Consider the following 20,633-nt stretch of genomic DNA (forward strand, 5'->3'; position numbering starts at 1 on the left):
AACAATCGTGTCTTGAACAGAAAAGAGATTGAACAGTTTGGTATGAGCAAAGATGACAACATTGACAAGAGAAGAGAAACACAAATATGAACTCTTTTCAGCTAATTGAAGAGAGAAAAGATGAGAAAAGAGACGAGAGATTTTACAGCTTGTGAACTATTTTCACTAATTGAAGAGAAACTGTAAGCAGCAAAGGTAGTAGTAATGCAACAATCAATAAAGGTAAAGGATTAATTCAAAATTTTAAGCAGCAAAGTGCTCTTAGTTTAAGAAAAGCCAACACAAATATCTTAAGAAGAGTAACTCATCATCACATATTGAAAGTTTAATGCTTTTCTCAATAGGAAACAAAATAAACCAAGGCCAAAAAAAAGAGCTAAATAAAAGATAGAACAAAAACAAGAGCCATCCCCAACCACAAAAAAGCTTTCTACTCTTCATCATTAAAGACGGTCTTCTTCCCTGCAAGATCAATACAAAAACACAAGTTTATACGAACACAAATTCCTACAATGTACAACAACAAAAAAAGGGGAAGATGAATGAAGAAGAAACAAACCTTGGGCAGATGCAATTAGACTTGGTTTGCTGGGTCCTCTTCCAGCGTTACTGAAACGGCCACGTCCTCTACCAGGTGGCCCTCTACCAGGTGGTCCTCTACCAGGTGCCCCTCTACCTCTTCTATTCGAGAAACGGCCACCATTGTCCCTTGGAGGTCTGTCATTTGAACCACTGCCATCACTATCTCTTGGTCTAGCCTCTTCCACCGTTAAATATCCTCCTCCCATTTCACTTCCGCTCAGTTGCAACGCCTCATCGAATCCACTCTTCATATCTATGTAAGCCATCCTGAAAGAATAAGAAAAAACTTCCGTAAGCGTCGTAGTCATTACCATCATTCGCCGATGCAGGAGAGACGAGTTACAAACCCCCTCATGACACCACTCTCACGATCAGTTGGAAGAGAAATCCTTCCCACTTCTCCACAAGTACTAAAGTGATTTCTAAAGGCATCCTTGAGCTGATCATGTTCAAAACAGATTTTTAGCGGTTTGCATCAGAAGAATTTACACAAACACAGTAATACTGGTTTCAAGAAAAATGAGGACAAGAGTTTTACTTCATCTTCTCCAAGAGAAGTATCAAATCCTCTAACATAAAGCTTTCGAAATTGGCTTCCTACTCCATAGGAAACAGGATTGCTGCATATATTCAAGAGAAAAAACGATATTAGCTTGGAAACAAACATGAATAATCAACTTTCACAACATGCTCATATATGGCAGATAAGAAACCTACCTGCTTCGTGGAGTTCTGTTTCCCATCTCGTTAGCAAGATCAAGACGAACATCGCGGCCTAGTAAGGGTTTACCATTCAGTTCCATTGCCTACAATCAAAACAGATCCAATCATCATCGAAATTTCCAAAACCACTTTCCAAAATAACCAAATATGAACTAACCTTCTGAGCTGCTTCTGCAGAAACGAATTCAACATGCCCATATCCCTTAGCACTCCCATCTTCATGTGAAGCAATTCTAACATCGACAACTTCACCAGCTTCTTTGAAGAAATTCTCTCTGTACATTGGGTTATAAATATCATACAACTAACACTTAAATTGGAAGAAACAGAAAAAAAAATGTTATATACTTACATGTCAGATCTCTGAACTGCATAGGAAAGATTTCCGGCAAATAATGTCTTTGATCCTCCCTGACTTGTTGGTTTTTTTGGCTGTAGTATAAAAAAAACACATTACACATTACACAAAACGTTCAAATGATCATAACTAAAGGAATAAACTTATAACAAACATTTACAAGAGTTTTTACCTGTTTTGCATTTGATTTCTGCTCTGCATCCACCATTTCAATATCAGAATCCTGGATTTTTGATCAAAAGATAGATTAAAAATTATTATCAAAACATTAGCAAGTATATTCTATAGAGAAGGATTTGAAGACAACAATAATGGTACCTTTTTCTTCGGGGTCACTTTCTCATCTTCACTCTCCTCCTCATCAGACTCCTCACTAGATTCATCACTAGAGGTTTCTTGTTTAGAAGTTTTTGTTGATGAAACTTTAGGCTGCAAAAAAAGTTTTATTGTCACTTCCACAGAGCATAAAACTACTGAGAACAACCTTGTGGAAGAATGTAACAACCTTCTTCGTAGGAGGTTTTTCATCATCACTTTCCTGCAAGCGGAAAAATAGTAGGGAATGTTAAGTGTATAGAATATAAAACTATCACAAATCATTTAAATGATCCAATCTTAAGAAATAACAAATATAGAGAGACACGGTCATCATCATGTTTTAATTAGTATATATATGAAGTCGTAGAAACTGTATCAAAACAAACCTCATCATCAGAATCTTCCTCTGAGGATGATGAATCTTTTGCAGCTGCTTTGGCTTTCTTACCAACTGTTGGCTTCTTCTTGGCAGGTGTGGGTTCCTAATTATGTTTTTTATAAAAATCGAATCTCCAAGTAAGTAATATGATATTACTTTACCATTGACATTGAGCTAACCATGTATAACACAATTCTTACCTCGTCGGAAGAAGATTCTCCTTCTGATGAACTGCTCGCTGCTTTGGCATTCTTAGAGGCTGCAGGTTGCTTCTTCACAGGGGCAGATTCCTATAATGTTTTTATTCAAAAGAGTTTAAAAATCAAACATGACATTCCTCCAACATTGAGATAATGTGTAATGATGTGATTTCTACCTCGTCTGAAGATGTTTCGTCCTCAGATGTTTCGTCTGAAGATGTTTCGTCCTCAGATGTTTCGTCCTCAGATGATCCGCTTTCTGCCTTGGGTTTTTCAACACCTGCTGGTTGCTTCTTTGCAGGGGCAGGTTCCTAATTATGATTTATTTTTAAAAAATCAAAATCAAAATAAGCTTATGATATTCTTGTAACATTAAGCTAACATGTAAAAACGCAATGTTTACCTCGTCAGATGAAGATCCATCATCAGATGAAGTGCTGTCTGCCTTGGCCTTCTTAGGAACTGACGCTACCTTCTTCACAGGGGCAGTTTTCTAACAAATTTTAATTAAACAAAAAAAATTTCAAATTAAGCTTTCACATTCCTCTAACATGTAATGATGCAACAACTCATACCTCATCCGAAGAAGAATCATCCTCGGATGAGCTGTCTTTCTTAACAGGTTGCTTCTTTGCAGGGGCAGGTTCCTAATCAAGTTATATAAAAGGAAAAAAAACGATTTTCAGCTAAGCATTAGGTTGTAATTATGAGCTAACATGTGTAACCCAACTCATACCTCGTCTGAAGAAGAATCATCCTCTGATGAATCATCCTCTGCTGAGCTGCTCTCTACCTTTTCTTTCTTAAGAGGTTCAGGTTGCTTCTTCGCAGGGGCAGGTTTCTATATGTAATAAATCAATTAAAAAACAAAAAAAAAGTGGCAATGCAGTAGGATTGAGAGAAGTTTGGTAATGCAATCCCTACCTCATCCGAAGAAGAATCATCCTCAGAAGAAGAAGAAGAGTCATCCTCAGAAGAAGAAGAAGAAGAAGAGTCATCCTTCAGCTTAGATGGAGGTTCCTTGGCAGTAACTTTCTTAGTCTTCTTAGTCTAAAAAGCAAATTAAAGAGACAAGATGAGTATAGACAGAACACTGTACTCAGTTTAAACTCAACTTAAACTAAATTTGTCACATTGCTTTATACAAATTACACAACGAGATTGAAGTTTTTACCTTCTGCTCTTCCTCAGAATCAGAAGATTCAGAACTGCTAGTTTCTACCTTCTTTGGTATCTTCTTCGCAGCTTTCTCCTTCTGAACAGTAGCAATCAAATCTTTCTTCTGCTTCTTCGAAACTTGGATGTCCAAATCCTGTTCCGCATCTCTCTTACCTAACAAACAATTTTTTTTTAAAATAGAACATAATTCTTGAGAAGCTAGTTCTTGACAATTGATTTGTAATCACACTCGTTTAACACAACATAATAACAATGATTCAATCAACAAACAAATCCCCAAATCGTCCAAGCAGAAAACTAATGAGCCAGAGTCAGATTCCAAGAAAAAGTTGGGACTCTTAACAAAATTGAAGATGAAGAATTAACCAAACAAATCTATTAAGTGCATGTGAGATTGTGATGAGAGTATGTAACAAAATCATAGAATTGCTTCACGACACAATAATTCCAGTTTTTGAGCTTTGGTGAATGAAACACAATTAAGAGAAACCACAGATTTTCACACAATAAAAACAGTACCTTTCTTGAGTGGCTTTGTCATTGAAGCAGGTGGTGCGGCTTCAACCTAGAAAATCAAAGATAAAAAAAAAACACACAGAGTTCATAATTGTCTTCACAGACAAAACAGAGTGAGAAGAAGAAGAAGGAGAAAGATCGCTACTTTGGTGTCGGATTTTTTGCTAGACTTGCTCATGGCTCCGATCAGAAACGAGAGAGATTGCTGCTACAGCTAGGTTTTAACGAGAATCTTAAAAGGTTTAGGGTTTTTTTTTATATATATATACAGGAGATTTGTAATTTATATAGATCCTTTTGGTTCTGGTTTTGGGAATATTGAAGAGTCGGTCTTGTCTTATTTATTTTTTTCTTTACTTTTTTTTTTCTTTGTAAATCTGAACCGTACATCTCACAGGCTGATGTTAATCTTACCATTAATTGTGTGATTTGGGTTGACTTACGACACTTGACTCCCAAGTTTTACAAGTGTCGAAATTTTTGGTATTATTTGCAGCAAAAATATCATTAACTAGAAAAAGTGTGTTTTTTTTTGGTTGAAACTAGAAAAAGTGTGTTGGTAAACGCAATAAATTATACTCCCTCTGATTTATGTATTAAATATTTTTAATACTAAAAAATAGAAAAATAAAAAATTAGAGAAAATGTTAGGAAAATAAATCATTACATACATTATGACAAAAATAAAAATTAAATCATAAAAAAAAAATAATAATAAATTAATCATAAACATCAATTGTCTTAATATGTGTGAAAAATCCTAAACATCAAACTATTAAGAAAAGAGGAAACTAGATTAGGTTTGCGTATTAAAACAGATATAAGAAAAATATGTGAAATTTTTAGTTGTATTCAAAATATTAATTTTGTTTTATTTGATTTTTTTAAAACCGGATTTAGAGTTCATAGACTCCATCTTACAATACAATTTCTTTGTATATTACATGAATATAATTTTATGCACTTAAATCCCAAACATTTATAATAAAAAACTAAAAATTAATAAACATAATTCTAAAAAAAAAAATGAAAACAAATTTTATCTCATATTTGAAAAAGTAACAATATCTTAGATATATTTGTCTCATATTTTGTAATCTTATACGTAATAGTTTTACTACTTGTCCAACTAATTTTAAATAAACTATACTAACATTATCATAAATTAATCAAAAATTCAAAGATATTATTTTGAGAAATTATTTGTTTATGTAAAGGTGATTATCTACAATCCTTTTTCTTTTAGGATTAATAATTGACAGTATAATTAATTTAATTATGGTTTTATTATAGTATTAATTGTATAATTTTCTTAATTATTTTTCTTATAGAATTAGTAATTTAAAATTAGAATTACTATTGTTTTTATATACACATATGAACTATATTTTTATAGTTATTAAATTGTTTAAATGTTTAATTTCTTATAATTTACAAATATGTTAAAACAAAGCTTTTTGTATAACACATGACAAAATCCTTAATTGACAAGTGTCGCAATCACATGTGTTATTAAATTTGAAAACCAAGATTTATATAATAACATAATATTGAATACGCTATCAAATCATTCACCTATTGAAAATTTAAGAAAATTACATTAATTTCTTATTTCGATTATCTTATTTTTCTTATACTATGTTAATCACTAATTTAAACACGTTAAACCTTTTTAGACTTTAATCAATTTTCTGTATAACTTTCTTTTTACTACTATATGATTATAATGAATAATAAGTACAATTAAATTGCAAATATTTTCCTTATTAATTGCACATATTTTCCTCTTGAAATTAGTAATTTAATAGATAACTTTTCTACTAGAATTGGTGATATAATAATAGACTACTTTTGGTTGTATATACTTTTCAAAAATATTAATTGTAATCCTTTTTTATTTAGAATTTTTTAATTTTCCTATAATTATTATATAAAATTTATTTCACACATGTCAAAATATTATCGATATACTTAACACATGTCGAGATTATATGAATTACTAAATTTTAAAACTAATGCTTATATAATAATATTTTATAACTAATATATATTTTATAACTAATATATATTGAAATATATTTAGTTATTTTAAAATAAATTCAATAATAATTATCATAAATATTATGTGAGGTTTAAAATATGATGTTTGATGAAAACTTTGTCTTGATATTTATAGAGAATTTTGTTTTGCATTATGTTTTGTTTTGTTTTTTTGGTCAACATGTTGTATGTTTTGTTTATATAATAATATTTATGTTTTGATTGTGTTTTTCATCTTTATTGTAAAACATAAATTGTATGACAATTAATACATTAAAATGTATCACGGAAATTATATTTTAATGAATTAATACACAATAAATTATTATTATGATTAACCAATCCGTGGTTAAGCTGTTTACTTATCCAATAATTTTACTTTATCTAATAAATAATTTGATCATACCAGAAAAATTATATTTTCTCAACAAATAAAGAAATATCATATTCTATATCTTTAAATTATTTTAAAATAAAATGAATTGATAATATTTTATATAATAAAATAAGGTTTTCTCAAACTTATACTCTAATAAGCTGAAAAATGGCACTCTATTCTGTTCACATGTGTTATTTTCTCAAATTTAAATACTTCCTCTGTTTCATAATATAGGATGTTTAGAGAACTTTTGTTGTTTCATAATATAGGATGTTTTCAAGTTTCTATGTAACTTTTAGATTAGTTTAATACTTTCTATTATGCAGTCTTGTTTGTAATTGGTTAAACTTTTTTAAAGTGATTATTTCTTAATCTACGTGCTTTACTCAAAACATCTTATATTTTGAAACGGAGGGAGTATATTATTTTCATATTTAATAAATTTAATTACTTTTATACTAAAAAATATTCTATCATTTTTTATTACCCAACTAGTAAATTATATATTTTCTAATGAGGTATCATTTATCAATATTTTATATAGTTACCATAATATTATTATTTGTTAGGAAGTAAATAATATAATTTTGAACTAAATATTAGAAAACATTTAACAACAAAAAAAATTATATTTTCCATATTTTTTATATCTTGATATTATTTTAGAATGAAATTAATTGATTTTTTCCATATTTTTATATCTTGATATTATTTTAGAATGAAATTAATTGATTTTTTTCGCACAAATTTTTATTAATTCTATATTATTTACTTCCCATGATAATAATTATGATAACTATATTAAAATATTTACTTATTAGAGCATAAGTATGAAAAAATTACTTTATTATATAAGATTATAGAATAGACCAAAACTAAGAATTAAAATAATAATGGGGAGGGAGAGATATGTAAATTAACAAGAATTAATATCATTTTCTTCGCCGCCTGAGTTCATGCTTCTCCTCTTCTTCTTCTCAAACCTCCGATCATAAAATTCACGGTGTTTACTGTGTCGCAATCGCCGTCGACGACCAACGGTGAATTGATCTATAGAGGAATTGGCCTTTTTTTGAATTTCTCAATAATCTTTCAGATGCCTTGTGTCGTGGTCAAGCAAATTGAGGGTTAATCAGATCTTTGTGAAAAGACCGTAGCTTTAAAGGGAGCTTGGTAGTTCTGGTCGTCGCCCAAGATTAGAGATTTCGAATATTATCTGACGGATGATTCAGCGAGACGTGTTTTCTTCATCAGATTGAGCCTATAAATTCAACTCCTTTGATTAGCAGATGACTGATTCAGAGCTTTTTGTGTTCTCTTTGAGTTTATGATTGTTGAACTGTCATCAATCATCTGGGATTTCTTAAGAAGAAACCTCGATTTTCTTGTATCTCGGATACCTATGGAAGAGTCTTCTCAGGTTAGTGGATCCTTCTCCTCTCTTTGACTTTATCTTTCACTTGCATAGGCTTTAAAGATTTCATCTTGTGATGCCTGTATGAATACAATCTCTGAGTTTTGGCAAGCTTCCACATATGGTTCGTGTTTGCCTTTTCGTACTGGTTTAGGAGATTTAGCTGGTTTGCTTACAGTGTGGGTTTTGGAAAAGGTTATGAATGTCAATAGGGTCTTGTGAACTAGTTTGCAGACTATAATTTATGATTGACAAAGAATGGAACTTTTTATCAAATCTGGCATTATACTTGACCTTTCTCTTTTCATAACATAATACTGTCTAGGAAATCATGAAGCTGAATTGTGTTAGTGTTAGGGGACAGTGTTTATGCATTGAGGCAATCCGATAGTTGAGTGACCCTTGATATAGTGGGACTGTTCTCTTGGAGAATAGGTTTGAAAGAGAGAACTGTGAAATAGTGATAGGCTGTAACAATTAGTATAACTGTTTTTTTTTTTTTTCTCTAGGGGAGTTTTGTTACAACCATAAATGAGGATTACGAAGCAGTTTGTTGGGGATGTGGGCTAAACCTTGTTCTTCCATCATATGCACCTGTTTTCAAGTGTGGATGGTGTGGTGCAATCACGAATCAGAATCCAGTCAGACCTGAAACCAAAAGCTTTGGGTTGAGACGTTTCCGTGACCGGTGTTTTGTCGTTATTCTGGCAGTTTTTATGCTCTTTGTGATATGTAAGTCTCTCTAAATAAGAATTAACATTATGTTGAAAAATTATACTTTTCCGTTTCTATGTTTAATACTCTTTTGGAAAAATACTTCAGGTGGTGGGATTTGGGCTGCATATCCTGTCTTGTTTTCAATCAGCTTGGCTTGCGGAATTTTTCATTGTGTTACAACAGCATGTCTGGCGATATCAACGCTCTCAACATTTATTCTTGTTGCTTTTAAATGCGCCGGGATACCACCAAATATTCTTTATGGAACCCACCCTGGAGTAGGGAATGGCGCACTTAACAACTATACCTTTTGTAACTACTGCTCCAAACCCAAGTCACCTAGAACCCATCACTGCCGCACGTGTCGCATGTGTGTCTTGGACATGGATCACCATTGCCCCTTTGTAAGTCTTCATGGTTTTTTCAGGTTTCTCTTTGGTTATTACAGTATCATTTTCACATAAAGGGCTGAATATAGAGTGGCTTTTTTAGTGTACGTTGTGTGGTGATACACTATGGATGATTACTTTTCAAATTTAGCGTTTACATAAACCACATAGACTTGTACCAAGTTTATCATTCCATTTCATACGACCCTCTAATCTTCCCCAATCATGTAGACTTTTTCTTCAATACCTTAAAGCGCATTGTTCTTATTTACTGGCTAAGGATCTCTGTGTCTTGTATTTGCAGATTGGGAACTGTGTTGGTGCGGGCAATCATAAACAATTCATAGCATTTCTTATCTCAGCCGTAATTAGCACAATCTATGCTGCTGTTATGTGTGTGTATTCTGTGATTCACATCTTGCCACCTATGGAAAATGGAGCTGCGTATGCATCTGAGATGGCCCATGTGGCGCATGGTAATAGTTTATCGGTTCTGAGAGCAGTGAAGAATATCTCTTTTGCTTACTTAGCCAACGCTGTCTTCATCTCTGTTCGAGGCCTTGTTCTAGTCTATCTCTTTGTGGCAAGTGTTTCTGTGGCGATTGGGCTAAGTGTTTTGTTGTGGCAACAGCTTAGCTATATCTATGAAGGCAAGACTTACTTAAGCCATTTAAGTTCTCAAGGAACAGAAGAAGATGGTGAAAAGAGCTGCCGGAATCTTTTGTTGTTTTTCGGATGTCCAGATTCAATTGAATGGCAATTGCCAACTATAAGGAAATTGAGGAAGAGACATAAGACATGAAAAGAACAAAAGATAATCTTAGCTGAATATGTTCTCTATGTTTCCTCCTTCGGTTTGGAGCTTGTTTTGGTCAATTCAGAAAAATCATCATACGTGGAGCTAACAGGTAATGCAGATTAGCAGAGTGTGTACCTTTTGTGAAATTCATGATTATAGAGTATAGGAGCAGTTGCTCCTGTAAATTTTCTTTCAAGATTGTAAATTTGTTGTTTCCCTGACATGCCTTTGGACTCAAGAATAACATTATCAATTCAAAGGGGTTACATAAAAATATATTTTTAGCAGTCGCCAATGACTTTAGTCGTCAATTATAGAACTTACAGCTTCTTGCGTGCCATACATATATAATACACAGTTGAACACCATTCTTTAAGCTACAAAATGAGGAGACAGTGTTCCACTACTGAGCCATACTCAGATACAACTACTTCAACAGCCTATGCTAGGTTCCGTGATAACATAAATCACAACAAAAAAAGGCATTACAACTGTTAAGAACTTGAAGCTTTCTTCACAAAAAAGGACTGCAAAAAATGCTAAGCTTCCCGATAAATATTACACCTTCGTCTTGGCCTTAAACCTGAGGTTAAGATGTTAAAGTTGCCAGTCGATGGGAGGAATCCCCATTTGCTCAAATATCTGGTTTGCGCGAGAGAAATGCCTGTCAAAAGGTAGAACATTAATGTTAAATTCAGCAGTTGGGACAACATGCAGATAATTGCAGGTCATGTCATATCTTGCAAAAAGGTGTACTGGACTTGAGCTAACCTGCAGTCGAAGAAGCCTCTATGTGCCGACAAACCAGATGGATGCGCTGCTGTGAGTATATGATGTTTAGTCGCATCTATTAACCTGTATTCATACAAGATAAAAACAATATAAAAACAATGAAGATGCATAGGCTGCGAAATCTACAAGTCTAGTGTGTTGGAAGTCAAAATGAGCTAATCTTCTCATAAGCTGTATCATATTCATAAAACCAAACCTACTTGGATTTCTCTTGAGCGTATCTTCCCCAGAGGAGAAAAACAACACCTTCCTTCTGCTGTGAGATGCTTTGAATAACAGCATCAGTGAATTGTTCCCATCCTTTCTTTGCATGTGAATTAGGCTGTTTACTCCTTACTGAATTAGAAGCCAAGGTAACCGACATAATTATGACAAGAATTGCAGTATTTTTGACAGTTTTAAACTCATAAAGGTCGTCAAGCCATAGGAGACATTACCTGTAAGAACAGCATTCAGCAGCAACACACCCTAAAAAAAAAAAAAATTCAAAAGTGAATTGTTTGATCTTCTCCAAGTAAACTGAGAACCGATGACACAAATAAGTAGAGAGATGTCATAAAGAAACTCAATTTACCTGCACAGCCCATTTCTGTAGATTACCATGACGTGGGATGGAACAGCCAACATCTTTCTGAAGCTCCTTAAATATGTTCAACAAACTAGAAGGAAGCTTTTCTCCTTCAGGTACAGAGAAAGACAAACCCATAGCTTGACCAGGTCCATGGTAAGGATCCTAATCAAACATAGTCAAAAACTTAGTTAACTCATAAACAAAATCCTCAAAGAAACCAAAATTTTTTGAGTCCAAATGCTGTATGTACCTGTCCAATAATAACAACCTTGACTCGATCAAAAGGAGTTGTATTGAGGGCATTGAAAACCAAATGCTGCGGTGGATAAATCGGAGGGCTTTTACCGTCAGCAATGATCTCACTTTCAAGGAAATCAGAAAGGGTTTTGGCGTAAGGTTTATGCAATTCACCAGGAAGTGCTTTAAGCCATGACTCTTCCACTAAAAGCTCACTCAACGGCACATAGCATCTTCCTTCAGCTGTAATTGCCATCCCCAAAACCAATTCAGATTCGTATAACCCTTAAGGGAACTGTAATGTTCAACAAATTAAAAGAAGATAGAGAAAAAAAAAGTTCAAACCTTTCGCTTTTGTGACCTTCTCGGAGCAGACGGCGAGGTTACGCTTGGATTTGGCGACGAACTTGTTGAACTCGGCGCGAGCGAGCTGGTCAGGTGTAAGGCCAGATGAGTCATCGGCGGCGGAACTTGCAACGGTTAAACGAGGCGGCGAGATTTCTGCAGAACCCGAACCGCGGGATCCTCCGGCGACGGAGACGGCGGGGAAAGAGGAGGAGGAAGAAGAAGAAGGGGAAGCTTTGAGGCGTTTGTTGGCAGGTTGAAAAAAATCCATTAGGGTTTTAGGTGTTGACGAAGCCATCTCCGTTTCAGAAGTGTATCAGTCACTCTGAGTCTATGAGAAGATGAAAAGATCCTAACTTTTTTTTATTTTCTTACCAAATTCCCAATTTTGTTTATTATTTATTTTCTCAGAAAATTTACAGAGAAGAGAAGAGAGTTAAATGGCGGGAAAAACGGTGGTACAGGCCGGTTAAGGCAACTCTTCAGGCCGGTTTGAATCGGTTAAAATACCAAACGCACACATCATTGTTTTGTTCCATTCATCTGTTCCTTACTAGTGGACGCATCAAAGAAAGTGATATCACCAAGATCACCACCATATAATATGTCAAGATCAGAAGAATCCATTCTCTGAACCATCCCATTCCTTGTCCATTGAATCATTCAAATCTCTCACTGACACAACTTCTGCAGCCTCCTTTACTTTCTCTGAGTTTTCATCTGATTTTTTTTTGCCTGGAATTTGGAACCGGCAATTCACAACTAAACTTGATTTACAAACTCTATCCAAATTACAAAAAAAACATCTGTTTTAATAAACGAGGCATTGCATACCTGCTGGAGAATGAATCTTCTCTTTCAGCATCTTCGTGCTTCTTTGCAGGTACAATTTGGGATTTCAACAAACTCACTCAGGTCAGCCATAGATTCTTCAAGCAATCTGACAGACCTTCTGGTGCTGTACACCCGCTGAACCGACTACACGTTGACCTCAGGGATGGCATCGGCGACGTCTAACTTTACAGCAACAACCGAGGTCGCCGCTGCTCTTCTACGGCCTTGAGGTACTGATGGATGTAGGAGCATATTCGTGTCTCTGTTTTCTCCAGCGAGGGACTTACCCACATAACAAGAAGAAGAAGGGGTGACTAAATCTGATGACTGAGTATCATCATCTTTGGTGGCCTTTTCCTGAGTAGTTTGATGGTTGGAGACTGATTCATGAAGTCATCAATACCTTCAACCTATCATCAAATCATAAAATGGTCAGACTATGTAATATGTATGATGGATCATCTAGTATAATTACAAAATTGTAAACTCACAAGCAAAGCTAATGTGACTATTGATTGTATAAAGGCCTATCACCCATCAACAAATGTTAAGATCAAATTGGAGGCGAATCTACGAGCAATAAGGCATTCAAAAACTTGTTTGATTAACCAGATCTTAGAATACGATCCAATTGCAATTAAGCATCATCTGAAACCACTTGGAGAGGATTCGTCACTATCATCAAATACTCTAGCAAACGCCCAAAATTTCTCAATTTCAGTAAGCAAAGACGTGAGGATCTCGAATAGATTGCAACAATACATACTACTGAGAATACTATCGGAACAAAAATCTAAAGAAAGGACAAGGCAGGCAACAAAAGACTTACAATCTCAAGAGATTTGAGAGGCATCGGCCATGTCTTGGCTTACTTGAGATCTCAAAAGAACAGGAAATGGCATATACAAGGAACATGTGAGATGGGCTCTATGAAGGCTTAGACTGGTTGGTTATCCTCCTCTACGCTCAAAGAGGGTTACTCAACCGTTGTTGGTCCCTCGTTTTAACACACTCACTCCATCACCCATCTACTCGTTAAAGCTATCTCATCGACTTCTATCCCTCTCTCTCTCTCTCTCTCTCTCTCTATCTCTCTCTCTATTCCGATCACCGTTGGTTGACGAAATATCTTTACAGGGTTACATCTACCGAGGTGGGAGATCAGAGGTGTCTCGCCAATCCCGCAATTTCTGTTCTAGCAACGGTAAGTGGTAAACATGTCACGGGTTTTAATTTCAATTTTATCAAATCTGCGAGCGGATAAGATCAGATGATGTGGGGGTTTCGTTTCGTTCAGTTGCAGGCTTCAATGAAGCCGGAAGAGGAAGATTTTTCTCCGCGGCAGCGGCATGGTGGAATAGTGTTACTTTATTCGATGGGTTTCTTGTTGGATCTGGTTGTTACACTGGTTACGGTAATAGTAATACTGAGAATTCCGTGTGTCACTATGTGAGATTTATTATTCATATATTTCAATATTTTAGTGATTGTTTCCCTTCTTTTTTTTTTCCTCACCTCAGAACTGATTAGGGTCTTTAACGAATATATGATTTCGAAGAGAGCTCAGGAAGAATTGGATATCCGGGCACAACTTCATAACGACATGGTATGTATTGTTTTTTCAATAAGGAATGTTTATTTTTTTTCTTGCAGGCTATGCTTCAAACCTCAACATCTAAACCAGAAATGTTCATCTGCCTTTCAGGTATCCAAGGTGATGCGTGATGCAGGTGTGTTAGATGAATGAATGAATCAACGACAATGGAGAAGGAGAAGAGCAATGTCAACATGGACTTTTGTGTTTTGTTGTAAAGAGTCTAATAAGTGTGTACGAGTGGTTGTTGAGAGTTGTTGTTGTAGTGTGGCTTGTGTGTAAGAAAGCAAGCCGGGCCTTTCTAATGTGATGCTCTTAAGTATGGGAGCATGTAGAAGTAGTTAGTATAAGTATGATGTGTGTGTTGTAAGAAACTATCCTTGATATCCGAAAATACAATGTAGCCTTTCAAGTGAAAGTGTTCTTATGTTCCTGACCAAAACAGAGTGTCCTAAACAGAGATTGAGAGATGAGAGAATCTGATTTTACAAGTGAGAGTAAGAACCTGAAATTTCAACACTTCTCGATATTTTGCTCTTAATTTGTAGCTTGCTTTAGTAAAAGAAAGCAAGCCTATGATATGTTAAGGGCCTTTCTAATGTTTGTGGGTCACTCTAATGTCTAAGACCATCATTAGTGGTGGGTACTCTCTAAGTTACTCTCATATTAATTAATTATATAATTAATATTAAATTAATCAAAAAGGTTATGTTTAATTTGTGTTTATTAATTATCAAACTTTAATTACCTAAGATGATAAAACAATTATTTAAATTTTTTATATTACATAAAATAGAAAACAATATTTTACAAACTTTAGAATATTAAATATATTTTACAAAATTTGGAATAGTAAACATATTTTATAAAATTCGGAATATTAAACATTTTAAACAGAATTTGGAATAAGATTTATTATGCAGTTGCACCAAGATATGCTCAATCAAGTCTTTTTGCAAAAAAATCATGTTTGTAAAATATGACTTGGTAGCATTGAGATGTTATTGCAGGAAAAAGAGAATCTTATAGAGAATAATTTGCGAGCAACATTTCAGATTACTAAAATAGAAATACCAAGGCTTAAGTTCGAGATAACTCAGTATATATTACCACATAACGTCTGAACAGAAAAAGGGTGAACATAACAAAACTAAACAGGTTTGTTACTCGGCGGTTGCTTCCTCCATGACTTGTTCTGAAATGGCTGGTGGCACGGGGTAGTAGTGATAGTGTAGCTCCCCAACATCATCTCCAGATAGTTTTGTTTTGTCCATCCTTCAGGACCGACGTGGTACACTGATCATATGAGAAGAGACCAATATTATGAGCTAAATAAGAATCAGAATCTTTAAAGTTTGAAGTCACATTTGGACCACAAAATGCATTGACTACTAACCGCTAGCAACTCCATCACGGAATGTCGCATGGTAAATTGATCTCCTTGCTAACTCAGAAGCTTCTTCAACAGACATTTCATATTTGTACCTAATGGTACAAGCAAAATCACAAATATGAACTGGTAACTTAGCTAACATCATTAGGTATTGGATTTTAGATTTTGGGATTTGGACAAAAATTATGAAGATGTCGTTGGGGCGATGACTTACCCGCTGTCGAGTACACCACCGTAAGGCCGACGGAAAACCTGTCTCCCTTGAGTCGTCCACCTTCGTTGTCAACATAGTATAGTCCAGGACCCTATATACAAGAAAAGGATTTAGCATTCGTTTGAGTGAGAAGAAAATAACAGCTAGTGTTCAAGATATGAAGTTGGCTTTACTGGCAGTTTCGTCCCATCCAGCAATAATCATTGTCCCGACAGAAAGTCCCATTCCACGGTATGAATAGAGCATGTTTGCAAGAAGTTTTGAAGCTCCGGAGACAGAGATTCTTCTCTTGTTTGCCAGCTCATGTAGGCGACACTTGAATAGAATATATAAATCAAGAGATCAGCCATAGTTCCGACATACACAATGAAACTCACAAGCCAAAATTTTAAGTAAGAACTAGGTAGACCCACTCAAATGAAGATCAACTATATCAACTTGCATCCACCAACTCTTATCCCCCAGATTTAACATTAGAGAGCGCTTATAGTTCATCAATCTTTAAGTACTTTTTTTTTTAATTGATATCTAAGTACTGAACTTTATTATTGTTAAGAAAATGTTAGGTTCACAGAACAAGGGTTCTAAAATCACCACATGCCCAACAGAGAATGCATGCTTAGAATCCAAAAAAAAATCATATGATTATAGGGTCACCATCTGACAAGGAAACTCTCTATCATTCTTCAATACAGACAGAACTATAATTCTAAACGTTCAATACCAATAGATACTGGCATAATATACAGATTTAGTAGTATGATATAATATTCATTTAGTAAAGACAGAGAAAAAATAATATTCATTGATTCAACAATTACCAATAGAGCGAATGCAATGGTAAACACAAATAGATTCTGTATATCTCAACCAAAATCTGGTGAGAACATATACGAAAAAGGTAACTAAAAGGACTTGCCTTCAAAACATATATTCACCCCTTCACGTATCGCAATCCAACAGTGTATATATTGCTAACCATACGAATAAATCTAGTTCCAAAATACAGTCATGCATACTGTTTATTTCATAAAGCCATAAAGCTGATCCCTTATAGTATACAGAGATGTTGCTATATAATATATCAACTCTACCCTCCCCTGTTTCGCCTACCTAATCTCCGCCTCCAAAAGGCGACGCCGGTAAACTCAAACGCCTCCTCCGATCTCTCTACCACCGAAGAAACCACTATTTGATCCATCTTGACCTGGAGGCGCCCGAGGAAGAGCATCTGGAGATGGCAAGGTTCGTAGCCGGAGAGCCTCTGTTTCAGCCGGAGGGTAATGTGATGATACGTCGGAAAACCGAATCTCGTGACTCACAGAGGACCGACGATGCTTGCGACGACGCTTCACGCAATGGCTTTGCTCTTGAGATGTTGTCGGTGGGATTGGTTCATCATCAACCTCAGTGCTTCTGATTACCCACCCTCTCGTCACACAAGACGGTACGGTGAGTGATTATTGATTATTTAAACTGAATTAACTAAATTAGTTGATTAACCAAAAGTTTCCTATTTGGTTCGTTCGTTTAATTTGACATCTTTATTTAGAATTTTTTTTTTTTGGATTAGTCTATTAGGAATGGATTGATCAAAGGACGTACCATTCCAAGTTAAAGTCTGTGTGTTTCTTTCTTTGCTTCTAAACTTACTGATGATGATTCATAAATATTTACATTTTAGTTTAGATTTTGGAATTATGATAAGGATGCAATAATGGTCAGGATTAGTTTCGTGATACATGATAAACGCACTTGTTGCGATCGGTTTAGGCATTGATTTTGGTGATAACAACGGGTTATCTATTTTTAATATATATATAAAAACAAGGTTTCACTCTCTCATTATTGGTTGATTTTCATTTAATGTTTTCTAATTTTTTATTTGTACTTTAAACAATATTTAAAACTCAATTAACACAATACAATAACTCACACATTAAAATAAAATTATAACTGAAATAAAATAAATTATATATTAATCATATTTCACCACTCAATTTTATTCAAACACAATAAATTATAATTGTAACTCCCATAATTCTAAATATAACTTTCATCAATTCTTATCATATAAATAAATTTCTCTCATTCTCTCATATTAGCATTCTTTTACTTTCTCATTTTCACATTCTCTCATACTCTTCCACAATACCTCAAATCATTTTTAATTTTTTTTTGTTTTTGATTTCTTAATTTTGTTGTATGGGTTACAAAAAACCAAATGAGATATCATTGTAAAATTTTAATGATTTTAGAGACTGCATAATATATATTTTACATTGTTCTTATTTTTAAAGATTCATCACCATTATCTAATATGGATTATCATTTTATAAGTAATCACTCTCTCCTCTCCCACCATTATCAAATGTTGTTATATCTCATATGTGTTGTAAGAGTTTGATTCTATATTTTAATTTAGAAAGTATTATATATATATATATATATATTTTACATTGTTTTTATTTTTAAAGATTCATCTCTATTATCTAATTTGGATTATCATCTATAAGTAATTATTCTCTCATCCTCTCCCAACAATATCAAATGTTGTTATATCTCATATGTGTTGTAAGAATTTGATTCTATATTTTAATTTAGAAATTATTATATATATTTAACATTGTTTTCAAAATAAAATATTTCTTTTGTATTTCTTGCCTTTCTAATCTATTCATATTTATTTTTAAAATTTTCATAGTTAAATTTAACTTCACATATGTTGGTTTTAATAAAAAAAATCAAATTTATTTGAGAATTAGATGTTCATATTCCTTTTTAACGATCAATGTGTAACATATTCTACTTTTGAATCAAATTATGGATTCACCAACATTCACTTTTAATTAAACGGGTTTAATTTTAGGAGTTGGAAAAGTATAAAAGTTTATTTGTAACTCCCATAATAATATCATAGTAGTGTTCTCAATGAATTTAATTTAATATAATAGAACATGTTAAAAGTATATTAGTATGCACTTAAGCTGTTTTGTAACTCTCAAATATTTACTTTTGATACATTGATTTTTGTATTATCTATTAAAAGTCACATATCTCACTATAACTCTCATCACCTCATATTTCAAATCTTATATAATTTTATAAATTCTACAATATCATTATTTTTTCTTCATTTAACCAATGATATCTTAACTTAATAAAAGTTTAGTTTATTTGAATAGGATATACATGTAATATATGATATATAGTTTAATTTTTTTTTTCTATATGAAACATTATCATTTCATATAAATCAAAGTCCAGACATAATTAAAGACTTTAAGATAATAACCTAATAAAGTAGTTGCTGTTTTTCTTATTTTATTTATATAGAAAATGTATTAGTCTAATAATCTATGGTTAGATTCACTTAGTTATATATGTATGAGACATTGTAAACCTACTGTTTATTTTTATGAAATTTTCTTAATTAAAATATTTTAAATCTCTTTAAGCTATCACCATTAAAAAATAAAAAAATATGCATAACTAACACCACAAAATAAATTTTATGAAAATATATATCACAATGATTTTGAAATATGACTACAACTACAAAAATATATGGCATATGGCATGTAAGATACAAATGATTTAATTGTACTAAATATATTATCATCAAAAGGAAATTTGATTTCTTTACTTTATTTAAATTCATACTATGTAGTCTTTAAGTTTTGATGTACACCGAAAAAACAAAAAGATAATCATATACATAAAAGTAAGGTTTTGGTCTCTCCTTATTGGTTGATTTTTATTTAATGCTTTCTAATTTTTTTATTTTTTATCTGCTTTCTAATTGTTTAATTGCTTTAAACAATATTTAATACTCAATTAACACAATAAATATTAACTCACACATTAAAATAAAGTTATAACTGAAAATAAAATTATAACTGAAAATAAATTAAATTATGCATTAATCATAAATTTTATTCAAACACAATAAATCATTATTGTAACTCCATAATTCTAAATGTAACTTCCATCAATTCTTATCATATAAATAAGCATTCTCTCATTCTCTCATATTGGCATTCTTTTAGTTTCACATTTTCACATTTTTTTTTTATTTCTTATTTATTTTGTATAGGTTACAAAAAAACAAATGAAAATCATTGTAAATTTTTAATATTAAATTTTAATTTTAGAGACTACATGATATATATTTTACATTGTTCTAATTTTTAAAGATCCATCTCCATTATCTAATTTAGATTATCATTTTATAAGTAATCATTCTCTCCTCCTCTCCCACCAATATCAAATGTTGTTATATCTCATATGTGTTGTAAGAGTTTCATTCTATATTGTAATTTAGAAAGTATTATATATATTTAACATTGTTTTCAATTTTTATTTTATTTATATAAAAATAAAATATTTCTTTTATATTTCTTGCATTTCTAATCTATTCATATTTATTTCTTAAATTTCCATAGTTAAATATAAATTCACATATGTATGTTTTAACAGAAAATCATGTTTATTTGAGAATTAGATGTTCCTATTTCTTTTAAACGATCAATGTGTAATATTTTATACTTTTGAATCAAATTATGGATCTACCAACACTCACTTTTAAATTAAATGGGTTTTAATTTTAGGAGTTGGAAAAGTGTAAAAGTTTGTGTGTACGTAACTCCCACAATGATAT

General features: G+C 32.8%; 4 protein-coding genes and 1 pseudogene across 6 annotated transcripts; 3 read left to right on the plus strand and 2 right to left on the minus strand.

Moving 5' to 3' along the window:
* Window positions 1-217: 217 nt before the first annotated feature.
* Window positions 218-4,643, minus strand: LOC104746235 (uncharacterized). Of its 2 annotated transcripts, none has more exons than XM_010467668.3 (20): window positions 4,401-4,643; window positions 4,259-4,304; window positions 3,735-3,892; window positions 3,485-3,610; window positions 3,297-3,401; window positions 3,136-3,207; window positions 2,964-3,053; window positions 2,737-2,871; window positions 2,561-2,650; window positions 2,368-2,463; window positions 2,169-2,201; window positions 1,982-2,092; window positions 1,836-1,886; window positions 1,658-1,737; window positions 1,463-1,580; window positions 1,300-1,388; window positions 1,121-1,202; window positions 930-1,021; window positions 560-849; window positions 218-462 (listed from the first exon to the last, which is right to left on the minus strand). In XM_010467668.3, exons 1-20 carry the CDS (start codon window positions 4,431-4,433, stop codon window positions 431-433), a joined length of 1,929 nt encoding a protein of 642 aa, XP_010465970.2. In that variant the 5' UTR covers window positions 4,434-4,643; the 3' UTR covers window positions 218-430. The 2 variants fall into 2 exon arrangements, with proteins under 2 accessions (XP_010465970.2, XP_087344705.1); XM_087488579.1 differs by having other exon boundaries at window positions 2,561-2,651; window positions 2,768-2,871; window positions 4,401-4,547.
* Window positions 4,644-7,553: 2,910 nt separating this feature from the next.
* LOC104746236 (protein S-acyltransferase 11-like) lies at window positions 7,554-10,267 on the plus strand. Its single transcript, XM_010467669.3, has 4 exons — window positions 7,554-8,094; window positions 8,598-8,820; window positions 8,911-9,209; window positions 9,499-10,267. The coding sequence occupies exons 1-4, from the start codon at window positions 8,002-8,004 to the stop codon at window positions 9,994-9,996; spliced, it is 1,113 nt and encodes a 370-aa protein (XP_010465971.2). The 5' UTR covers window positions 7,554-8,001; the 3' UTR covers window positions 9,997-10,267.
* LOC104746238 (uracil-DNA glycosylase, mitochondrial) lies at window positions 10,221-14,285 on the minus strand. Of its 2 annotated transcripts, XM_010467672.3 has the most exons (9): window positions 13,602-14,285; window positions 12,773-13,182; window positions 11,939-12,673; window positions 11,607-11,836; window positions 11,360-11,518; window positions 11,223-11,253; window positions 10,986-11,121; window positions 10,765-10,848; window positions 10,221-10,657 (listed from the first exon to the last, which is right to left on the minus strand). In XM_010467672.3, exons 3-9 carry the CDS (start codon window positions 12,234-12,236, stop codon window positions 10,591-10,593), a joined length of 1,005 nt encoding a protein of 334 aa, XP_010465974.2. In that variant the 5' UTR covers window positions 12,237-12,673; window positions 12,773-13,182; window positions 13,602-14,285; the 3' UTR covers window positions 10,221-10,590. The 2 variants fall into 2 exon arrangements, with proteins under 2 accessions (XP_010465974.2, XP_087345198.1); XM_087489072.1 differs by lacking the exon at window positions 13,602-14,285 and having other exon boundaries at window positions 12,773-13,209.
* Window positions 13,009-14,808, plus strand: LOC104746237 (uncharacterized). Its single transcript, XM_087487063.1, has 5 exons — window positions 13,009-13,082; window positions 13,708-13,976; window positions 14,070-14,186; window positions 14,293-14,378; window positions 14,478-14,808. Exons 1-5 carry the CDS (start codon window positions 13,009-13,011, stop codon window positions 14,517-14,519), a joined length of 588 nt encoding a protein of 195 aa, XP_087343189.1. The 3' UTR covers window positions 14,520-14,808.
* A 2,248-nt stretch (window positions 14,809-17,056) lies between these two features.
* LOC109129084 (beta-glucuronosyltransferase GlcAT14C pseudogene) lies at window positions 17,057-17,461 on the plus strand (annotated as a pseudogene).
* The last annotated feature ends 3,172 nt before the right edge of the window (window positions 17,462-20,633 follow it).

Source organism: Camelina sativa, chromosome 15 (genome assembly GCF_030686135.1).
Source record: "Camelina sativa cultivar CO46 ecotype springtype chromosome 15, ASM3068613v1".
NCBI lineage: Eukaryota > Viridiplantae > Streptophyta > Magnoliopsida > Brassicales > Brassicaceae > Camelina > Camelina sativa.

What these genes read in the sequence shown, in the direction of transcription:
- LOC104746235 (XM_010467668.3), bottom strand. Translation starts at nt 4,433, where the DNA reads ATGAGCAAGTCTAGCAAAAAATCCGACACCAAA. An exon ending in GAGAATCTTCTTCCGACGAG is followed by an intron (nt 2,464 to 2,560) that starts GTAAGAATTGTG and finishes AAACATAATTAG; the next exon opens with GAACCCACACCTGCCAAGAA. An exon ending in AAGTGACCCCGAAGAAAAAG is followed by an intron (nt 1,887 to 1,981) that starts GTACCATTATTG and finishes TCAAAAATCCAG; the next exon opens with GATTCTGATATTGAAATGGT.
- LOC104746236 (XM_010467669.3), top strand. Translation starts at nt 8,002, where the DNA reads ATGATTGTTGAACTGTCATCAATCATCTGGGATTTCTTAAGAAGAAAC. An exon ending in TTTTATGCTCTTTGTGATAT is followed by an intron (nt 8,821 to 8,910) that starts GTAAGTCTCTCT and finishes AAAATACTTCAG; the next exon opens with GTGGTGGGATTTGGGCTGCA. An exon ending in TGGATCACCATTGCCCCTTT is followed by an intron (nt 9,210 to 9,498) that starts GTAAGTCTTCAT and finishes TTGTATTTGCAG; the next exon opens with ATTGGGAACTGTGTTGGTGC.
- LOC104746238 (XM_010467672.3), bottom strand. Translation starts at nt 12,236, where the DNA reads ATGGCTTCGTCAACACCTAAAACCCTAATGGATTTTTTTCAACCTGCC. An exon ending in AGGTTGTTATTATTGGACAG is followed by an intron (nt 11,519 to 11,606) that starts GTACATACAGCA and finishes ATGTTTGATTAG; the next exon opens with GATCCTTACCATGGACCTGG. An exon ending in TACGCTCAAGAGAAATCCAA is followed by an intron (nt 10,849 to 10,985) that starts GTAGGTTTGGTT and finishes GTATGAATACAG; the next exon opens with GTTAATAGATGCGACTAAAC.
- LOC104746237 (XM_087487063.1), top strand. Translation starts at nt 13,009, where the DNA reads ATGGATGTAGGAGCATATTCGTGTCTCTGTTTTCTCCAGCGAGGGACT. An exon ending in CAATTTCTGTTCTAGCAACG is followed by an intron (nt 13,977 to 14,069) that starts GTAAGTGGTAAA and finishes CGTTTCGTTCAG; the next exon opens with TTGCAGGCTTCAATGAAGCC. An exon ending in TGGTTGTTACACTGGTTACG is followed by an intron (nt 14,187 to 14,292) that starts GTAATAGTAATA and finishes TCCTCACCTCAG; the next exon opens with AACTGATTAGGGTCTTTAAC.